General features: G+C 41.3%; 1 protein-coding gene across 1 annotated transcript in view; it reads left to right on the top strand.

Annotated features, from left to right (window-relative positions):
• The window catches only part of spryd3 (SPRY domain containing 3), a 72,793-nt gene that overhangs the window by 2,072 nt on the left and 52,865 nt on the right, over nucleotides 1-17,856 (top strand). Inside the window, exons 2-6 of the mRNA XM_053317281.1 lie at nucleotides 480-607; nucleotides 2,343-2,418; nucleotides 11,722-11,846; nucleotides 15,708-15,847; nucleotides 15,945-16,129. Coding sequence (XP_053173256.1) covers nucleotides 480-607; nucleotides 2,343-2,418; nucleotides 11,722-11,846; nucleotides 15,708-15,847; nucleotides 15,945-16,129 — 654 coding nt within the window. The remainder of the gene's footprint in view (nucleotides 1-479; nucleotides 608-2,342; nucleotides 2,419-11,721; nucleotides 11,847-15,707; nucleotides 15,848-15,944; nucleotides 16,130-17,856) is intronic.

The raw sequence follows: 17,856 nt of genomic DNA, 5'->3' as shown, positions 1-17,856 counted from the left end.
ATTTATCAGTAATACAGTTAAACTGGGTGATAATGTGAATAATTGCATTGCAGGTTGATTTAAGGTGAACCCCTAAATGTTCTGTTTGTGCTCCTAAAAGTTTCAGTAAGGAGCTCCAAGTAAAAAAAGTGAGTCTGGAGCCCTTCAGCAACAACAACAACAACAACTGATATAATTCTTGCAGCTGTTCATACTTTGAAACCTGCCTCAGTGCCCTGGTCATGGCCACATCTCCTGCAGATAGCGAATGAGAGTTTCCACTTATCAGAGCAACTTTCAAGCTACTATTGTATAAAATAATCAGGAGCTCATGCGTGAGAGGAGCCGGGTAGTTGGTACACAGTTGTTTTTATTCTCTCTCTGTGAGGCGAAGAGTTAGCAGGACAGAAAGCTTTGCACACAGTCTGCCTACTATTGACTATTAACTATTAACTATTAACTACTAACTTAATGTCAAAATGCTGGTTTTCTTCATTCAGATGGATGATATCAACGTGCTGCACCACAGATGCCTCCTGAATTTGAGGCGTAGAATCCGAGATATTGGGGATGGGCGCCCAGCTCAGGAACGATACATGAGGTTACTGAAGGACGGAGACACACTCAGGTCAGACTTATTTAAAAGTTACCCTCGTTTATAGTGGGGATTCAACTGAAGTGATTATGTGAGGGGTGTTTGTTGGAATAAGGGTTGATCTCAAAAGATACTGTGTTGGTTTATTTGCCTACTTGTTGGGTTGCTTCTGTAATTAGGGGTTCACGATATTCATGGCGTTACTGACTTTATTGGATCAGGTATTAGCCATGATGTGATTGATCCTCATTAAATGCAGTTTATTCAACTATTTCATGATAAAAGTCTGTGTTCAGTTAATACTTGCATTCATTCAGTGAAGGCGGTGCGATAGTAAATCACTGACCTCATGTTAACTTTCAGGTGATCAGGAGTTTAGTGCAGAGAAGTCTACAGATTTAAGGTTTTAGGAAAAAGAGAGCATTGGTATAAGCAGATATCCCGAGTTAGGTATCAGGAGCAGTACTCAGAAGAATATACAATGACTGCTAAACCCTGCTGGAGCGGCTTTATGACGCATATTTAAACAGTTTTTCTGTATTATTGAGGAATTAATTATTATTTTGTTATGTATCTATATGGGCCACTAAAATGTTAAAATGTTGATACCAAAGTTGTGAACCACCTCATGTTAGGTCTTCTGCCTATGACAATAATGTACTAGTTTAGTGTATCCCTTGATTGTAGTTCATCTCCTTCCTTCCAAAAAAAGGACAAAAAATAAAAATTTCAAGGCTTGTCAGTGAAGGTTTGTAAACAAGGGGAATATCAGTCTGATATATCGGTGCTTCCCTTCCTTATACTGTTAAATTCAGAGAGCTAGCATTGTGGGGACTCGTTTGTTGAGGGCTTGAATACAACAGACGTTCGTTAATATGTAAAAGTTACAGCTCAGCTCTACTACAGTAAGTCAACACCAGGAGCCTAAAAATTGAAGCAACTAAGTTTAAATCAGTCGCCATTCTTTTTTATTATTTAAATCTTTGTTTTTCCTGCTGTGAAATGCCAAAATGTCTGTGTGTCTGTGTTTTTTTTTCTACTTTATTTTACAATTTTATCATATTGTCTGTTTCTTTTGTCTTTTAATCTCTTTTTTTTAAACCTTTTATTTCAGCGTTTATTAAACTTAATCTTTTATTTTGTCTTTTTAATCTATTCTAACCTAGTTTTTACTCTAACTTTCAATAAACCCTTTCTCTTTTATTTCTTTACTTTACTTATTTATTTAATTTATTTACTTATTTTAATTTTCTCATTCTCTCTTGTGTGCATTGCTCTCAACTTTTGTCTTTTAATTAGCGCTTTCTTTTTTTAAATTCCTTTTCTTTATGTTGTCACTTGTTCTGTCTCATTATCAGCCTGTCAATCTGTCACACTGTGAAGCACTTTGAACTACACCAGCCTGTATGAAAGCTGCTATATAAATAAAGTTTGACTGATTGATTGATTGTGTATCTTCAAGTTTAACCCTCCATAACAAAACCTATACTCATATAAAGCTGCTGCTAGTTATACTGTATGTTTAAACAGTAACAGCCAATAATCACACGTCTGTCATTTGATATAGATCCTCTTCTAATCATCCGACTTTAAAGAGCACTTTTTAAAATCACCTTTCATCGCCTTCGAATGCACATTATTGTCTCGTTTGTGCTGCACAACGATTTATGTTGCCGGTGTAAGATTGAAGAGGTCGTTTGAGGTGCGTTTCTGATTGTGCATACAGCATTTGAGACCTATTGTTAAACCTGTAATTTATTCTCCGTAGTTACCAAGGGAACTCTGAAGAAGTGGGTTGCTATGTGGCTGGCCATCCTCTATCAAAGGGAAACTGCTACTTTGAGGTGAGTATGCCTATTGTGACACTGTGAACCTGTCCGTCGTCTACTCTCAGTATCTTATTATATATTTATTTATTTATTTATAGTACATCATTATCTGACATGATCGCTACACTCTGTGGTTACTGTACAAAAAAAAAAGAAGTAGATAATCATTAAAAAAAATAAATGGTCCTTAAATAAATAAATGGTTCAAACAAACCAAGGAGGGAGAACACACATGTTTAAGTCTCACAATATCAAAGTAGTTTATTAAAATAACTTATTACCCTAAATCAGGGGTGTCAAACATGCGGCCCGTGGGCCAGGACCGGCCCGCCACTTTCCTTCCTGTGTTCTTTTCCTTCCTTCCATACTTCCTCCCTTTCTTCCTTCCTTCCTGCCATCTGTCCTTCCTTTCTTCCTTCCATCTGTCCTTCCTTCCTTCCTTCCTTCCTTCCTTCCATCTGTCCTTACTCCCTTTCTTCCTACTGTTCTTCCTCCCTCCTGTCCTTCCTTCCTTCCCTTCTTATTACCTTCCATCTTTTTAATGATCCGGTCCACATGAGATCAAATTGGGCTCTATGTGGCCCTTGAATGAAAATGAGTTTGACACCTCTGCCATAAGTAAAACAAAACTCATGTTAAATCTGTAGAATCAGTGGAAGTGAGAATATGTTGCTAGAAAATAACAACCAAATGAAGCAAATAAAGAAAATGAGTGTTGCTGGTGAGAGAGAGAGAGAGAGAGAGAGAGAGAGAGAGAGAGAGAGAGAGTGAGAGACACTGAGCAGCCCAGGTTTTATAATGGTAGCCCAGGTTGTATAAAGGTGGCCCAGGTTGTATAAAGGTGGCCCAGGTTTTGTTAAGGTGGCCCAGCTTTTTTTATTAAGGTGGCCCAGCTTTTTTTATTAAGGTGGCCCAGGTTTTATTAAGGTGGCCCAACCCACAGCACAGGTGAACTGCTTCAGCCCGATGACTTTGGCTCTGCTTGGCTACTTCCTGGAAGGAGGACAAAAACAAACGGATCAGCCAGGCAGAGCAGAAAAGCAAAAGTGGTCATCACAGTCGTTTTTACACAATCATTCATTTTGAAATGTTGGATAGTGGTAGTGGTGGTGGTGGTGGTGTGGGATGGGATGGTGGTGGTGGTGTGGGGTGGTCTGGGAGATTACTGACAATATGATAGGCTTACCACATACCATCGTCCCTAGTTTGTGCCCAAGATTGCTTTTCCATCCAGCCAGCAATTTTTATCCCCTTGGAATCCCGTTGCTGACAATTTTCTCAACTTCATATTAAATTCTTTTAAGGTCCACCCCCCTCCCCCACCACCATGCACACACACACACACACACACACACACACACACACACACACACACACACACACACACACACACACACACATACACATTTCCAGTTCACCAGTGCAAAAACCACCACCTCAAAAATGTCGTAGCTGCACTGGAATGAGAGGATAGGGGGCGGTGGGTTAGGTGGTATCTCTGAGCACAAAGATTAGTCTAACATACAGGCAGGCAGGCAGACTGGCAGCGGGACGTTCCTCTGTATCAGGCCTTAAATAGTTAGTCACACATACAGTAAGAGCAGCAGAGTATGAGAGAGAGAGGGGAGGAAAAAAAGTATCTTGGTGATGTAGCACAGGAAAGTTGCAAGACTTGAGTAATAAATTAGAGGCCGAGGGCTGCAGTGTGTTATTTATGAGGCAGCCGGGTTTGCGGACGGTGCACACGTCAGAGCAGAGCTTTGTGCCGTGTGGTCAAGCCGACTGCAGGTGAGGCGGGTAGTACTTCCTCCTCGTCTGCGGTGTTTTTTTTTATTCAGGAGGAAAAATTAAGGCTGTACATTATCCAGCGGATCTACGTCATTCAGCCGGAGCCGCAAATAGAGCCAGACAGGACCACGCACGCAGCATCCACGAGTTCCACAGATATACCAAGCTGCTGTCCTGCACATGATCTACTTCTTCCACTTATTCTCTCCCAGGGTTTTTTTTTTTTTTTTTTTTTTTTTGGAGAAGAGAAGCAACGTTTTTGATCCTACATTTTAAGCATTTCTGATTCTCTTCACTAATAATCCAGGCTGACTACGTGCTTTGATGTTTTTAACCTTCGTCTCGTCCTCCCGGGTCAAATTGACCCCGTCTGTTTTGAATGTTCCTTCTTTCCTCCCTTCCTTCCTTCCTTCCTTCCTTCCTCCACCCCCCTTTCTTCCTTCCTTCTGTCCTTCCTCCCTCCCTCCCTCCTTCTTTCCTTCCTGCCTCTTTTCCTTTCTCCCCCCCTCCCTCCCTCCCTCCTTCCTTCCTTCCTTCCTTCCTTCCTTCCTCCCTTCCTCCTTCTTTCCTTCCTTCTGTCCATCCTCCCTCCCTCCTTCCTTCTTTCCTTCCTTCCTTCCTTTCTCCTTCCTTCCTTCCTTCCTTTTTTCCTTCTTTCCTCCCTGCCTCTTTTCCTTTCTCCCTCCCTCCTTCCTTCCTTCCTTCCTTCCTTCCTTCCTTCCTTCCTTCCTTCCTTCTTTCCTTCCTTTCTTCCTCCCTTCTTCCTCCCTTCCTCCCTTCCTTCTTTCCTTGACTCGAGGACAACAGGAGGGTTAATCATGGCTGTTAGGTGTCCCTGATGTGTGCCTGATGTGACATTTCCTTTAAATGTGATGTCAAACTCTCATCTGACCTCTCTCTCTCTCTCTCTCTCTCTCTCTCTCTCTCTCTCTCTCTCTCTCTCTCTCTCTCTCTCTCTCTGCGCTCCTCTAGCACGAAAAAACTCTTCAAGATAACAACATTTATATTTAAATGAGAATCACATTTGGGAGGCTGATGGATCCCTGTGACATTTAAACAAATGGATTTTTTAATGTAGCCATTAACCGGAGTTGATGCTACATTATTCTCCACTCAGTGACGCACACGCTGTAGAGTTTCCCAGATATCTCAAAAATTTGGAAGCTTTTATTCAGAGAAAAGGTCAGGCTACTGTCAAAGTATGCGTCACTGCAATCCTCGTGTTTCGTCTAGCCGTGCTCTCTCTCCCAGTTTAGGTCATCCGTCTTCAAAAGCAAAGTCGAAACATCTGCGGCATTCCTGCTTGTTTTTATTAGATTTATTAAATAAGAGAAGAAAAAAAAATTAATATATCAACATAACTTAACGGCTCATCAGGATCAGATTTATTGCCGAGTAAGTTTCCAGATACGATGAAATTCATCTTCGTTTTGTGGTGCGTAACAATAAAAGAAAAGGTAAGAGAATAAAAACAAGCACCAACCAAAGACAGGCGGTGTAAATATATGAATCAGGAATGGTTTTTATTCATCTGTTAAGACTTATTACAGATACTACCACTCAATATTTCATCTCTTGTAACTCTGAAGTCAGACAGAATAGGTTGTTGCTCTACACTCCACTAGTCAGGTCTGAAAGGGGGAAAAATTCATGGATACTGGCATGATTTATAAGGGAAATCATTTATTATAAAGCCAGATCTATCTCTCATTTGAACATGTATTCATTAGTTCATGTAGATTTTGGAATATAAAATAAAGATATTTGATGAAAAAGGTCAAAAGTCTGGCATGAGCTTAACTGGTACTGTGACACCTAGGCATGGGATGATAACCGTGTTCAAGGTATACCGCGATTTGAAAAAGCCACGATAACCAAAACCGCTAAATGTTCTGTCATACCGTTCCTAAGGTATGAGCTGTTTTTAGTCTGGTCAAAGACAGGAAGTGTTGGTCCTTCCTTTCCTTCTTTCCTTTCCTTTCCTTCCTTCTCCCTCCCTCCCATCCTTCCTTCCCTCCTTCCTTCTTTTCTTCCGTCCTTCCTTTTCTTCCTCCCTCCCTTCCCTCCCCTCCCTCCTTCCTTCCCTCCCCCCCTTCCTTCTTTCCTTCCTTCCTTCCTTCCTTCCCTCCTTCCTTTCCCTCCTTCCCTCCTTCCTCCCTACTTACCTTCCTTCCCTCTCTTTCCACCCTTCCTCCCTTCCATCCTTACTTCCTTCCTTCTTCCTCCCATCCTTCCTTCCTTCCTTCCTCTCTACTTTCCTTCCTTCCTTCCTTTCTTCCTTCCATCCTTCCTTCCTTCCTTCTTCCTCCCTCCCATCATTCCTTCCCTCCTTCCTTCTTTTCTTCCGTCCTTCCTTTTCTTCCTCCCTCCCTTCCCTCCCTCCTTCCCTCCCTCCCTCCCTCCCTCCCTTCCTTCTTTCCTTCCTTCCTTCCTTCTTTCCTTCCTTCCTTCCTTCATTCCTTCCTTCCCTCCTTCCTTCTTTTCTTCCGTCCTTCCTTTTCTTCCTCCCTCCTCCCTTCCCTCCCTCCTTCCTTCTCTCCCTCCCTCCCTCCCTCCCTCCCTTCTTTCCTTCCTTCCTTCCTTCCTCTCTTCCCTCCCTCCTTCATTCCTCCCTTCCCTCCCTTCCTTCTTTTCTTCCTTCTTCCTCCCTTCCTCCCTCCCTTCCTCCCTCCTTTCCTTCCTTCTTCCTCCCTTCCTTCCTTCTTCTTCCCTTCCTTCCTTCCTCCCTTCCTTCCTTCTTCTTCCCTTCCTTCCTTCCTTCCAGCCTTCCTTCCTTCTTCCTTCCATCCTTCCTTCCTTCCTTCTCCCTCCCTCCCATCCTTCCTTCCCTCCTTCCTTCTTTTCTTCCGTCCTTCCTTTTCTTCCTCCCTCCCTTCTCTTCCCTCCTCCCTTCCCTCCCTCCTTCCTTCTCTCCCTCCCTCCTTCCCTTCCCTCCTTCCTTCCTTCCTCCCTTCCCTCCCTCCCTCCTTCATTCCTCCCTTCCCTCCTTGACTCGAGGACAACAGGAGGACGAGCTTAATCTCCGTTTAGGAAAAGGAAGAGTATCACGACCCCTCCCACTGTCATTACAGATTCAGGTTAAATTAACATGTGTGAACATTTTAGAGCTGTAATCACAATACCTCCATACCATGAAACCGTGATATTTTTTCTCATGGTTATCATACCGCCAGAATCTCATACCGGCCCATGCCTAGTGACACCATTTAAGTCCATGTTTGCTCCAAATAAGCCCACGTCATGATTTATTTAAAAAATACAAATATATTGTTTTCAAAGTATTAAAAACAGTAATATATGTATTCAGTAACATGTTAAATATTAGAAAATGAGGAAAAAAACCCTCTTTATTTTTCCTCAGTAACTGTAACAGACTACAGTTACATTTATGTTGTAATTAAACTACCTAGCACTGTTTCATGTAACTAGTTACTTCCCAACGCTGAATATAAGATAATAGATTTGTCATTAATGTTAGGTGTGGCGTCTATGAGTCTGTGTCAGCGGGGGTCCTGGACGGCTGCAGTCGGGAAGGAACTGTTCTCGTGGTGTGCAGCTTTGGTCACGAAAGACTGCATCTTCGTGCCGGAGTGGAGGGTTTTGAAAAAGTTAATGTCCGCGGTGGGAGGGGTCGGTTCGCCTCAGTGTCAGAATCAGTTAGCTTTTTTATTTAGACGTTCAGGTGTTTTTAGTTTAGTTTATTTTCGGTCACCGGACTTAAACACACCAACAAAGCAAACAGTCATATATCACCGATCCTCGTCCTTCATCTCCGCCAACTAGTGACGAGCCACAAGGGAAAAACAAAAGTAAAAATATATAAATAGATAAATAAATAAAGCAGTTTCCAACCGAAAAGACCAAGACCTTCGTCCATTAGTCATTCAATAGATACCAATCTACAAAACCAACACAAAACATCCATAACTTAAAAAATAAATAAAAATGCTGTTTATTATAAGTTATCAAAATGAAATGACAAATGTAAAAGATAAATTAGAAGAAAAATGGGAATGATAAAGAAATGGATAAATGCGTAGGCAAGTGGATGGAAAATACGATGAAATAACGTCAAACGACGAAGAAGCACAAAACATTCAGCTTGAAACACTGAACAAAACACAGTCTACAACAGGGATGTCAAACATGAGGCCCGTGGGCCAGAACCGGCCCGCCAAGGCATCCAATCTGGCCCACTTTCCTTCCTACCCTCCTGTCACCTGTCCTTCTGTCCTTCCTCCCTTTCTTACTTCTTTCCTTCTTTGTTCCCTTCCTTCCTTCCTTATTTTTTTCTTTTCATTTCTTCCTTGTCTTCTTTCCTTCTTTGTTTCCTTCCCTCTGTCCTTCCTTCCTTCTATCTTTCCTTCATCTTCTTTTCCTTTCTTCCTTTCCTTCCTTCCTTCTATCTTTCCTTCATCTTCTTTTCCTTTCTTCCTTTCCTTCCATCCTTCCTTCCTTCCTTCCTTTCTAGTCTTCTTTTCCTTTCTTCCCTTCCTTTCCTAATCCCTTTTCCTTTCTTCCTTTTGTCTTTCCTTCCTTCCTATCACTTTTCCTTTTTTTCCATCCTTGTTTCCTTCCTCCCTTCCATCTTTTTAATGATCCGGCCCACATGAGATCAAATTTGGCTGTATGTGGCCCTTGAACGAAAATGAGTTTGACACCTCTGGTCTAGAAGATTAAAAAGAACTCATAGAAAGACATTGACAACCAAAACAGTTTCTTTTACCCTGCTCCATAAAGAAACTCTTAAAGTAACCTCTATAACCCCGTTTCATATTTAATGACTTAGATGTGTAGCGGCAGGCTGCTCTACGACATGACACCGGTATAAAAAAGGAACTTCTCTCTGCATTATTCACTCCGGGCACTTTACAAGAACGCACTCTGGCCCTAGAGTTATAAACTAAACTCAGTATGGACCAAAATATTGAGGAGCATGCTCAAACTGTACGTATGATGCAGCTTCTGTTGAACAACTCGGAGTCCTGCCCTTCTGAATTCATCGCTACCAATATGAGTTCTAGGAGATGCATTTCATAAATACCTACTAATGTCATCACTGAGTCTCAAACAACGGACTTAAGAGAGTAACTTCTGGCCTCGATCAGGTAGGCAACGAATGAATCCCGGATAGCCGAAAATGTCTTAATTGAGTTGCATTAACTGTATTTTAACTGCTAATGTGTGGAAGTGGTAGCCTGCAGATGGAAAGACTTTAGTTACTTTAACAAAAGCAGCAAAGTACCAGACTGGATATTAAAGGTCTCAAATTTTACTCAGAGAAACTTGAGATGTTTGGTCTCTATCGTGCTGACATGTAGGAGCAGCGATCTGAGGAAGGACGTTAGGTAAAGAATGGGGGAGGCTGACCCTAACCCTTTCATTAGAGCCCGGTGATACTGGATGTTTGGGGCAGATACCGATATTAGGGGGTAAAAAAAATCTGATAAACTTATATATATACAGAATATGTACATAAAAACACTTTTTTTAAGGTGGTTATCAAACACTTGTGAATAAGATACGTAATGGAGGCCGTGATATTTAACAGTTAAAGAATAAACTTTATTTCTTTCGGAGCGCATCAGTAGCCGAGTGGTTACCGTGCATGCAGCATCATGTCCCTGGTTCGATTCCAGCAAGGGACCTTTCATTAGAGCCCGATGATACTGGATTTTTGGGGCTGATACCGATTTTGGGGAGTAAAATATATCGGCCGAAAATCTTATATATACAGAATATGTACATAAAATGTGGTTATCAAACACTTTTGAATAAGATACGTAACGGAGGCCATGATATTTAACAGTTAAAGAATAAACTTTTATTTACTTTCAGAGCGCATCGGTAGCCGAGTGGTTACCGTGCGTGCAGCATAATGTCCCTGGTTCGATTCCAGCAAGGGACCTTTGCTGCAAGTCATTCATTTCCTAACCCTAACCCTAACCCTAACCCTACTGTCAAATAAAGGCAAAAATGCTCAAAACGAAAAATCCATGACAAAAAAAAAGAGTATACTTTTTATCAGTGCAGTGAAACGGTTAACTTCACTGCATATTTAACATGTATATATTAAACTTGAATTAGGAAAAAATTATTAAATATGTATAAAATGGGGCCTATATATAACTTTAAAAAATATCAGCACATATCTGATGGAATAAACACCGATACCCATATATCTGACAGGTGAACGATATATCGGTCTCGCTCTACCTTTCATATAGTTAAGTGTAGTTCACAGTTGATTGACAAGCCGATAATAAGACTGACCAAGTGTTAGAGCGAGGACGACATAAAGAAAAGGAAGAAACACAATGAAGGAACAGCACATATGTTGGTGTGGAGCACAAACGGAGCACACAATAATATAATCATTTGAATTGATTGGAACATTTTATTTCGAAACAAACATGAAAAACAAAGCAAACTGAAAAAAACAACAGCTTATTAATATTAAGCATAAAGCAATGCAGGATTGTTAACCACATCCGAAAAGCAGTGGGAAGAAGTAATTAAACACCGGTGTGCAGCGTGGATAAAGCACAACACGTGTTATTTAAACAGAGGAACTATATCCTTCAAAAATACACCAAATCAAAGTTTTAGGTTATCTGATTGTACCAAAAAAATTAATTTAAACAGATGGTTTAAATAATGGCTTGGCAAGGGATTGGTTATGCTTAGATTCTTACATTCAAAGTAAATAAGATACTCGTCTCCCACGTAGCTGTCATCACAGAGTTTGCAGATCCTCTGGTTTCTGTCTCATTCTTTATATCCTCCAGTGACCTTTGTAGAGGAAAATGACTCAAATGCATTCTCTCGTTTGTCTGCTTTGCCTTTCACCTCATTCTGCTTGGCAGTGTGTGTCATTTTGCTCAGATTGAGCTTAGCCGGCGGGCAGCGTGACGTCTGAGGAGGAGGGGGTGATACGTCTGAGCAGGAGCAGGAGGAGCGGGGTGGAGGTGGGTGGGGGGGGTAACTGTGGAGGTTTTCCCATGCGGCCGCTGGCACAGCTGTGTACCCGAGCAGGGAGTCAGACTCTGGGCATTTAGCTTTGCTTGGCGTGACGTCTGAGGGAGACGGGGTGATACGTCAGAAGTGGAGGGGGCAGGGTTTGGTGGGGTTGGGGGAGGGGGGGCAGGATTGTGGAGGTGTTCCCGTGCTGCCAGTGGCACAGCTGTGTACCCGAGCAGAGCAGGGAATCAGACTCTGGCCATTTGGGTGAGAGCCACACAGACATACCGAGGGCGAAGAAAGGCCGAGATTTACAGCAGGCTCACTTTCTTGAGTCGGGTTTTCCATTCAAGGTGTGACACAGTGAAGGTTCTCATAGTAAAATATAAGACTTGTGTTTTAATTTTGGGTTTCTGCTATAAATCCATGCTGCTTTCAAAAAAACTAACCTCTTCATTTTGCCCACATAAGTGAATAAAAACATATTAAAAGACTGTTTAAGTGTAGCAATGGGTTAAACGGACTATTTCTGGTCCCACAGTTGTAGTTACATTGTCTGTTTGTGTTTAGGTGACAATAGTGGACACAGGGGTGAGGGGGACCATTGCTGTGGGCCTGGTGCCGAAATTCTACAGGCTGGACCACCAGCCTGGCTGGCTGCCATACTCTGTAGCTTACCACGCTGACAACGGCAAGTAAGTCAAACCACAATCATCTTTGCACTACAGAACAGCGTCGGTTTCTTGGATGGTTTGGGAAAGAGGATTGTGGCCTGTTGCTGCTGCTGCATCCACACATAACTACAACAGTGAACCTCTATATCATTCTTTCTTCTTAGCTTTGACTTTTTTTGGAAGATTTTTCAGCAGCATAAAAACTGGTCAGATGAGGAGTTTTGGTGAAATGCTGCCGAACCTTGCACCTCCTAACTGTTGGATGTAGGGATGAAACTAACTGATAAATATTGTAGTCATCACTTCATCTGTTGATCTGGTTTTGAAATTGGTGAAAAATGACCATAATGATTTCTCAGAGCCCAAGGTGATAATCAAGTTTTTCTGATAATCACCTGTGTCTACGAAGTCAAAGCATGACCATGACTATCAGTATTACGGCTTAAAATACTACAGCTAAACTCCCACAGAACGCTGCTAAAATAAGAAGTGAATTTACAATCGTGCGAAAACAGATAAAAGCAGCTAATTCTCATAACTGAGGTGGAGTCAGTGAGTGTTTTGCATTTTTGCTCGATAAAATGACTCATAATTAATTTGAAAAATGTTGTTGATAGGGACGTACCAATTCCAACTCTTATTGAGCAGACTGAAACAGATGTGACAGAGCCACATTAAATACAGTCGCTTTGCCAATGTCGTAAAGTTTCTGCTATCGGTTACATTCATTAAGTCGTGCTGTGGACTCAGTTTTTAGCGCCGCAGCAATTCCTGGCCTCGTCTTATCTCACATAGGAATGATCCCAATGACATCCACTCATAATACGGATTTTAAACTTGGGGAGAAAGAGAGCACTGTTATCAGATTGTTAAATTAATGGCAGATACTCTTGAGTAGGAATCTGTATATTGGAGAAGAAAGAAGTAGAAATGAGTAAAAAGGCATCTACCTAAAACACTGAAACTAGATTAAAACACATTAAAAGTGTTTAATAAAAACTCATAAAATGTCCGTAGGTGAATTGAGCATCAGGGGTTAAGTCCATATAACTAAGACCGAGAGGTCAAGGAAGGTCAGGGGGAAAAAAAGTTAACCAAGTGGATTACAGCACATTACAATACAATGCAATACAGAATAAAACAATATAATCCAATTGAATTAGGACTAATACAGTCAATAAAGGGTCCCCAGACCTTAAGAAACTTGGGGGTGGGAATTAGACAAGGTGTACCGTATTTCAGGAGACCATGTCATTCAGCCATTTTTTAAAGCAGAGAGGGGGAGACAGATTTCCACTCTCTCAAGATAACCCTTTTTGCAATGACCATACCAAACATGAGGGCTTGTTGTAATGTAGAGGGAAGAGTCAAGGAAAAATTAGAGCAACCCAATATCACAAAAAGACCATCAGGGACTAACTGTCTATCGTACATGTCACTATACAGTTGACGTCCTGTTTTCAAAGCTACATTTACCTCCATCTAGAGCAGAGGTGTCAAACTCATCTTCATTCAAGGGCCACATACAGACCAATTTGATCTCATGTGGGCCGGGCCATTAAAAAGATGGAGGGAAGGAAGGAAAGAATGAAGGAAGGAAATATGGAAGGAAGGAAGGAAAGTAGGAGGAAAGAGAAGGAAGGAAGAGGAGAGGAGAGAGGGAGGGAGGGAGGGAGGAAGAATGGAAAAAAGGAAGGGAGGGAGGAAGGACAGATGGAAGGAAGGGAGGAAGGACAGATGGAAGGAAGGAAGGACAGAAGGAAGAAAGGGAGGAAGGACAGACAGAAGGACGGAAGAAAGGAAGGGAGGAAGGAACAAAGGGAAGAAGGAAGGAACGAACAAAGAAAGGAACGAACAAAGAAAGGAAAAAAGGAAGGTAGGGAGGAAGGACAGAAGGAAGAAAGGTAAGAATGACAGATGGAAGGAAGGACAGAAGGAAGAAAGGGAGGAAGGGCAGACGGAAGGAAGGAAGGAACGAACAAAGAAAGGAAAAAGGGAAGGTAGGGAAGAAGGACACAAGGAAGAAAGGTAAGAAGGACAGATGGAAGGAAGGAAAAGAACACAGGAAGGAAAGTGGGCCGGAGTGCACCCCTCGGCCGGCCGGGTCTGGCCCGCGGGACACATGTTTGACGCCCCTGATCTACAGTTTCATTAGGTACACCTGTGCAATCTCATGCAGTCCAATACAACAGCTCCGCCATAAATTCTACCTTTTCCTTCATGTTGGTGTACTGGCGTGCATTATATTGAAATGTTATGTATATTAATGGGATGGCCAAACATTTCAATATCATGAAATCCAGTATAGACCCAACACCTCCATCTACTACAGCCTCAGTAGTAAACATAAATTATCACCTTTCAGACAGTGTCAACAAAAACTGAAACTGTGTAAGCTTCATAAAAGTAGGATTTATAGCCGAGCTGTCGTATTGGATTACATGAGATTGCACAGATGTACCTAATAAAGTTCTCAGTGTGTGTATGTTTCTATTATTATATAAATATGTGTGTTTCACCTGTTGGTAGGCCCTGTCACTATGTGCAGTGTGGTGCATCAGCCTGTATTGTGCTGACATTCGATACTGAAAAGTAACCGTGTTTACATTCTTTGATTAACACGGATAAAGAATGAGATAATGGGACATGTTGCCTCGTCTCGCTGGTGTTATTGAGTCAGACGCTGCTGTTGTGAAACCGTTAATAGCTGATGTCATTTAAAAAAAAACATTTTTGTTGTTTTGATATATTTTGGAAAATTAGCTTATTCCCCCTTTGTGCACAGAGTTAGATGAAAAGTTCAAAACCACTCATGTCAGTGCACCGGCTAGAGCAGACAGACGGTTCGGTTAGCTTAGCTTAGCATAAAGACTGAAAACAGGGGAAACTATTTGCTCAGCTCTGTGCAGAGGTTAAAATTAAATGAATAAACTGCTCATCTGCGCCTCCAGTTAAAGTAGTGCATTGCCCGTGCAAAATCAGTTTTTGTGTTTTTACTACGAAGTCAGACATTACAACTCTCCCGCATATTGATAGCGGCTCCCTGACGCCCGCAAATAAGATCCAATCTCCTGGAATTCTGGAGTGGCTATTAATGCAGCGCGTGTGAGAGCAAAGCGTCTTGATAGCTCTGTGTTGCTGCTTATCAGAGCAATCCAAATAACGTCAGACTTGGCACTGCACTTACTCGAGCCCATAGCAAGATATACCCGTCATGTTTGAAATCAATCGGATAAACGGTTCGAGAGATATGAGAATGACAGACAGAGAGAGAGAGAGAGACAGACAGAGAGAGAGAGACAGAGAGACAGACAGGCAGAGAGACCGACAGAGAGACATTTATAGAAAGATTAAAAGTCGCAAATTGTTTCCTTCAGCTTCCAGTTTTTATAAACATTTATTAGTATAGCATGTTTCTATAACAAGTGCTTTACATGAAACATAAAATGCATCAAGACAGAATATAAAAGCAACATATGGCAAAATAAAAAAGACATTTAAACACGATTAAAAGTATTAAACCAGAATGACCAGTTTGGACATTCCTACTCCTTCAAGGGTTTTTCTTTATCTTTACTATTTCTCACATTGTAGAAAGTTACTGAAAACATCATAATTATGAAATTACACAGAAGGAAAATATCTTTCATATTTTAGATTCCTCGAAGTAGCCACTATCTGCCTTGATGACAGCTTTGCACACAATTGGCAATGTGATATCTTGATCTTACTTTATTTAACACTTTATTTTTATATCCAGTGTAGAAAATAGTAAAGAATGAGGAAAAACCCTTGAATGAGAAGTTTCGACTTGTAGTGTGACTTAACCTCAAAAGATCAATGATGGAAATAGATTACTTATTTACTCTCTTTTCTTCCTAGGTTGTATAACGGTAACCCTGTGGGGCAACAATTTGGGCCTAAATGTGCTCGTGGTGACCGCATCGGCTGTGGAATACACAAAGAAAATATCGAAGGAGGTTTTACAACAGTCTTTTTCACCAAAAATGGCAAAGAGGTAGGTGTTTTTTTAACCGTTATGAGGCTTTTATTTTCGTGAATCTACAAATGAAAGCAGCGGCATTGTCTCTGTTTTCTTACTTTCTCTCCTCCAGGTAGGTTCAGTGGAGGTTCCCGTGTCTGCTGAGGGGCTGTTCCCCGCCGTAGGGATGCACTCTATGGGAGAGGAGGTGAAGGTCGACCTGCAGGCTGAGTGGTTCCTGGAGGAGGATGATAGCATGATGATGGTGGACAGCCATGAAGATGACTGGGGACGGCTTCATGACGTCATAGTGAGCGGCACGGTAAGTGGAATGAGTCTTATTCATCGCTTCATGGTTGAAACTCTGACATATGAGGAGCGTTACAGGTGAGGTCGATATCGATTTCATCGTTCTCCTCTAGCATTGCAAGCATGGTGGAGTATTCCTTGGACTTTAAAGTCATTATAAGAGCTTTTAACTGGTTATGAGACAGTTTCATGATGCCTCTGATTCCTTTATATGATCTAAACAAACAAACAAGACCATCAGCGAGAAGATTGGCTATTTCTGTGTAGTTATTCTACGGCACGCTAGAAGAGTCTTTATTTATATTACATGTAGTATTTTAGCATTAGGGTGTAAAAGATGTTTCTTAGATGGCAGGAGGACATTTCTTTTCATTTGATATCGTTAAGAAGAAAAGCTGGACCCATTTTTAAAAAGACGAGGAGGATACGAGGAGTGAATCTGAAATATAAAAACTAAAACAAGAAATAAAACATTGACCACTTAACTAACTATATTGTGACTTTATTTTCACCTGCAGCTTCCTCAAGTTCACTAAGTAAAATTACTTTTGCAAAGTCACCGTAAAGTCAGTACAGTGTGCGTTGCTTATTTTTTATTTTCACTAAAGATGATCCTGGGCCCGACCGGCACCAGCATACCAGCTTTCCACGGGGATTACTCTGTAAAGTAATAAAACATTTTTTTCCTCATTGTTTCACAGCAGTTATGTTCTTAGGCACAAATAAACAAGCCCTCATCACATGCACAACCCCATGAAAGGTGATGCAATGCCAGATTAGGTGTGAATCCAGCCTTACATGTAACCTAGGTGTATAAACAAGTGCCAAAACAAAGTTTACTCTGCATCACCGTCATCAATTATTAGTCTTACATAGACACAAGTAGTTTCATTACCTCATCATCTCTAAGCATCCTGTAAACAAGCTGTGTTTTAAAGAAGAAAAACTTTCTTTCACTCGCTTCCAAAATAAAAGCACAAGCTACCTTAGATCTTTATAACATGAAGCGGTGGTGCTCATGGGAAATGTAGTCTTCATTTCACTTTTCTCCATATGTGTCGCTGAAATCAACACAAATGAAAAACTCCTTGTAGTAACTTTAAATAATCGTGTTTAGGCATGGGATGATAACCGTGTTCAAGGTATACCGCGATTTGAAAAAGCCACGATAACCGAAACCGCCAAATTTTCTGTCATACCGTTCCTAAGGTATGAGATGTTTTTAGTCTGGTCAAAGACAGGAAGTGGAAAGGTCAGAAATCCCTCAGGTGGTGCAGCTGCAGCGTAGAGTATCACGACCCCTCACACTGTCATTACAGATTCAGGTTAAATGAACATGTCTGTCTTTATTTTTCTTCCTTTTAGGAACATTTCAGAGCTGGAATCACAATACCGTGAAACCGTGATATTTTTTCTTATGGTTATCATACCACCAGAATCTCATACCGGCCCATGCCTAATCGTGTTGCTGCATTATATACTAGTTTTTGCTAGAAGTAGTTTCAAGCAACAATTAATCTGTAGTTTTCTTTAATTAATCATTTGCAGAATGTCTTTTCAAACCCAAAAGTTTTAAAATAAGTTCTGACCATATTTCAAACAAACTAGAAAATGAACGAGGTCTTGCTTGTTTTCAGTGTTGTACCACTTTCAGAGTCTATTAATCACTTGAGCACAATATTTGCCCTCTTTGTGTTGTGGACACAGAGACACAATGTACGTGAAAACACACGGATTACA

The sequence above is a fragment of the Scomber japonicus genome, chromosome 4, assembly GCF_027409825.1.
Source record: "Scomber japonicus isolate fScoJap1 chromosome 4, fScoJap1.pri, whole genome shotgun sequence".
Lineage (NCBI taxonomy): Eukaryota > Metazoa > Chordata > Actinopteri > Scombriformes > Scombridae > Scomber > Scomber japonicus.
The sequence above is the reverse complement of the archived record's forward strand: the minus strand, read 5'-3'. Positions and strand labels throughout refer to the sequence as shown.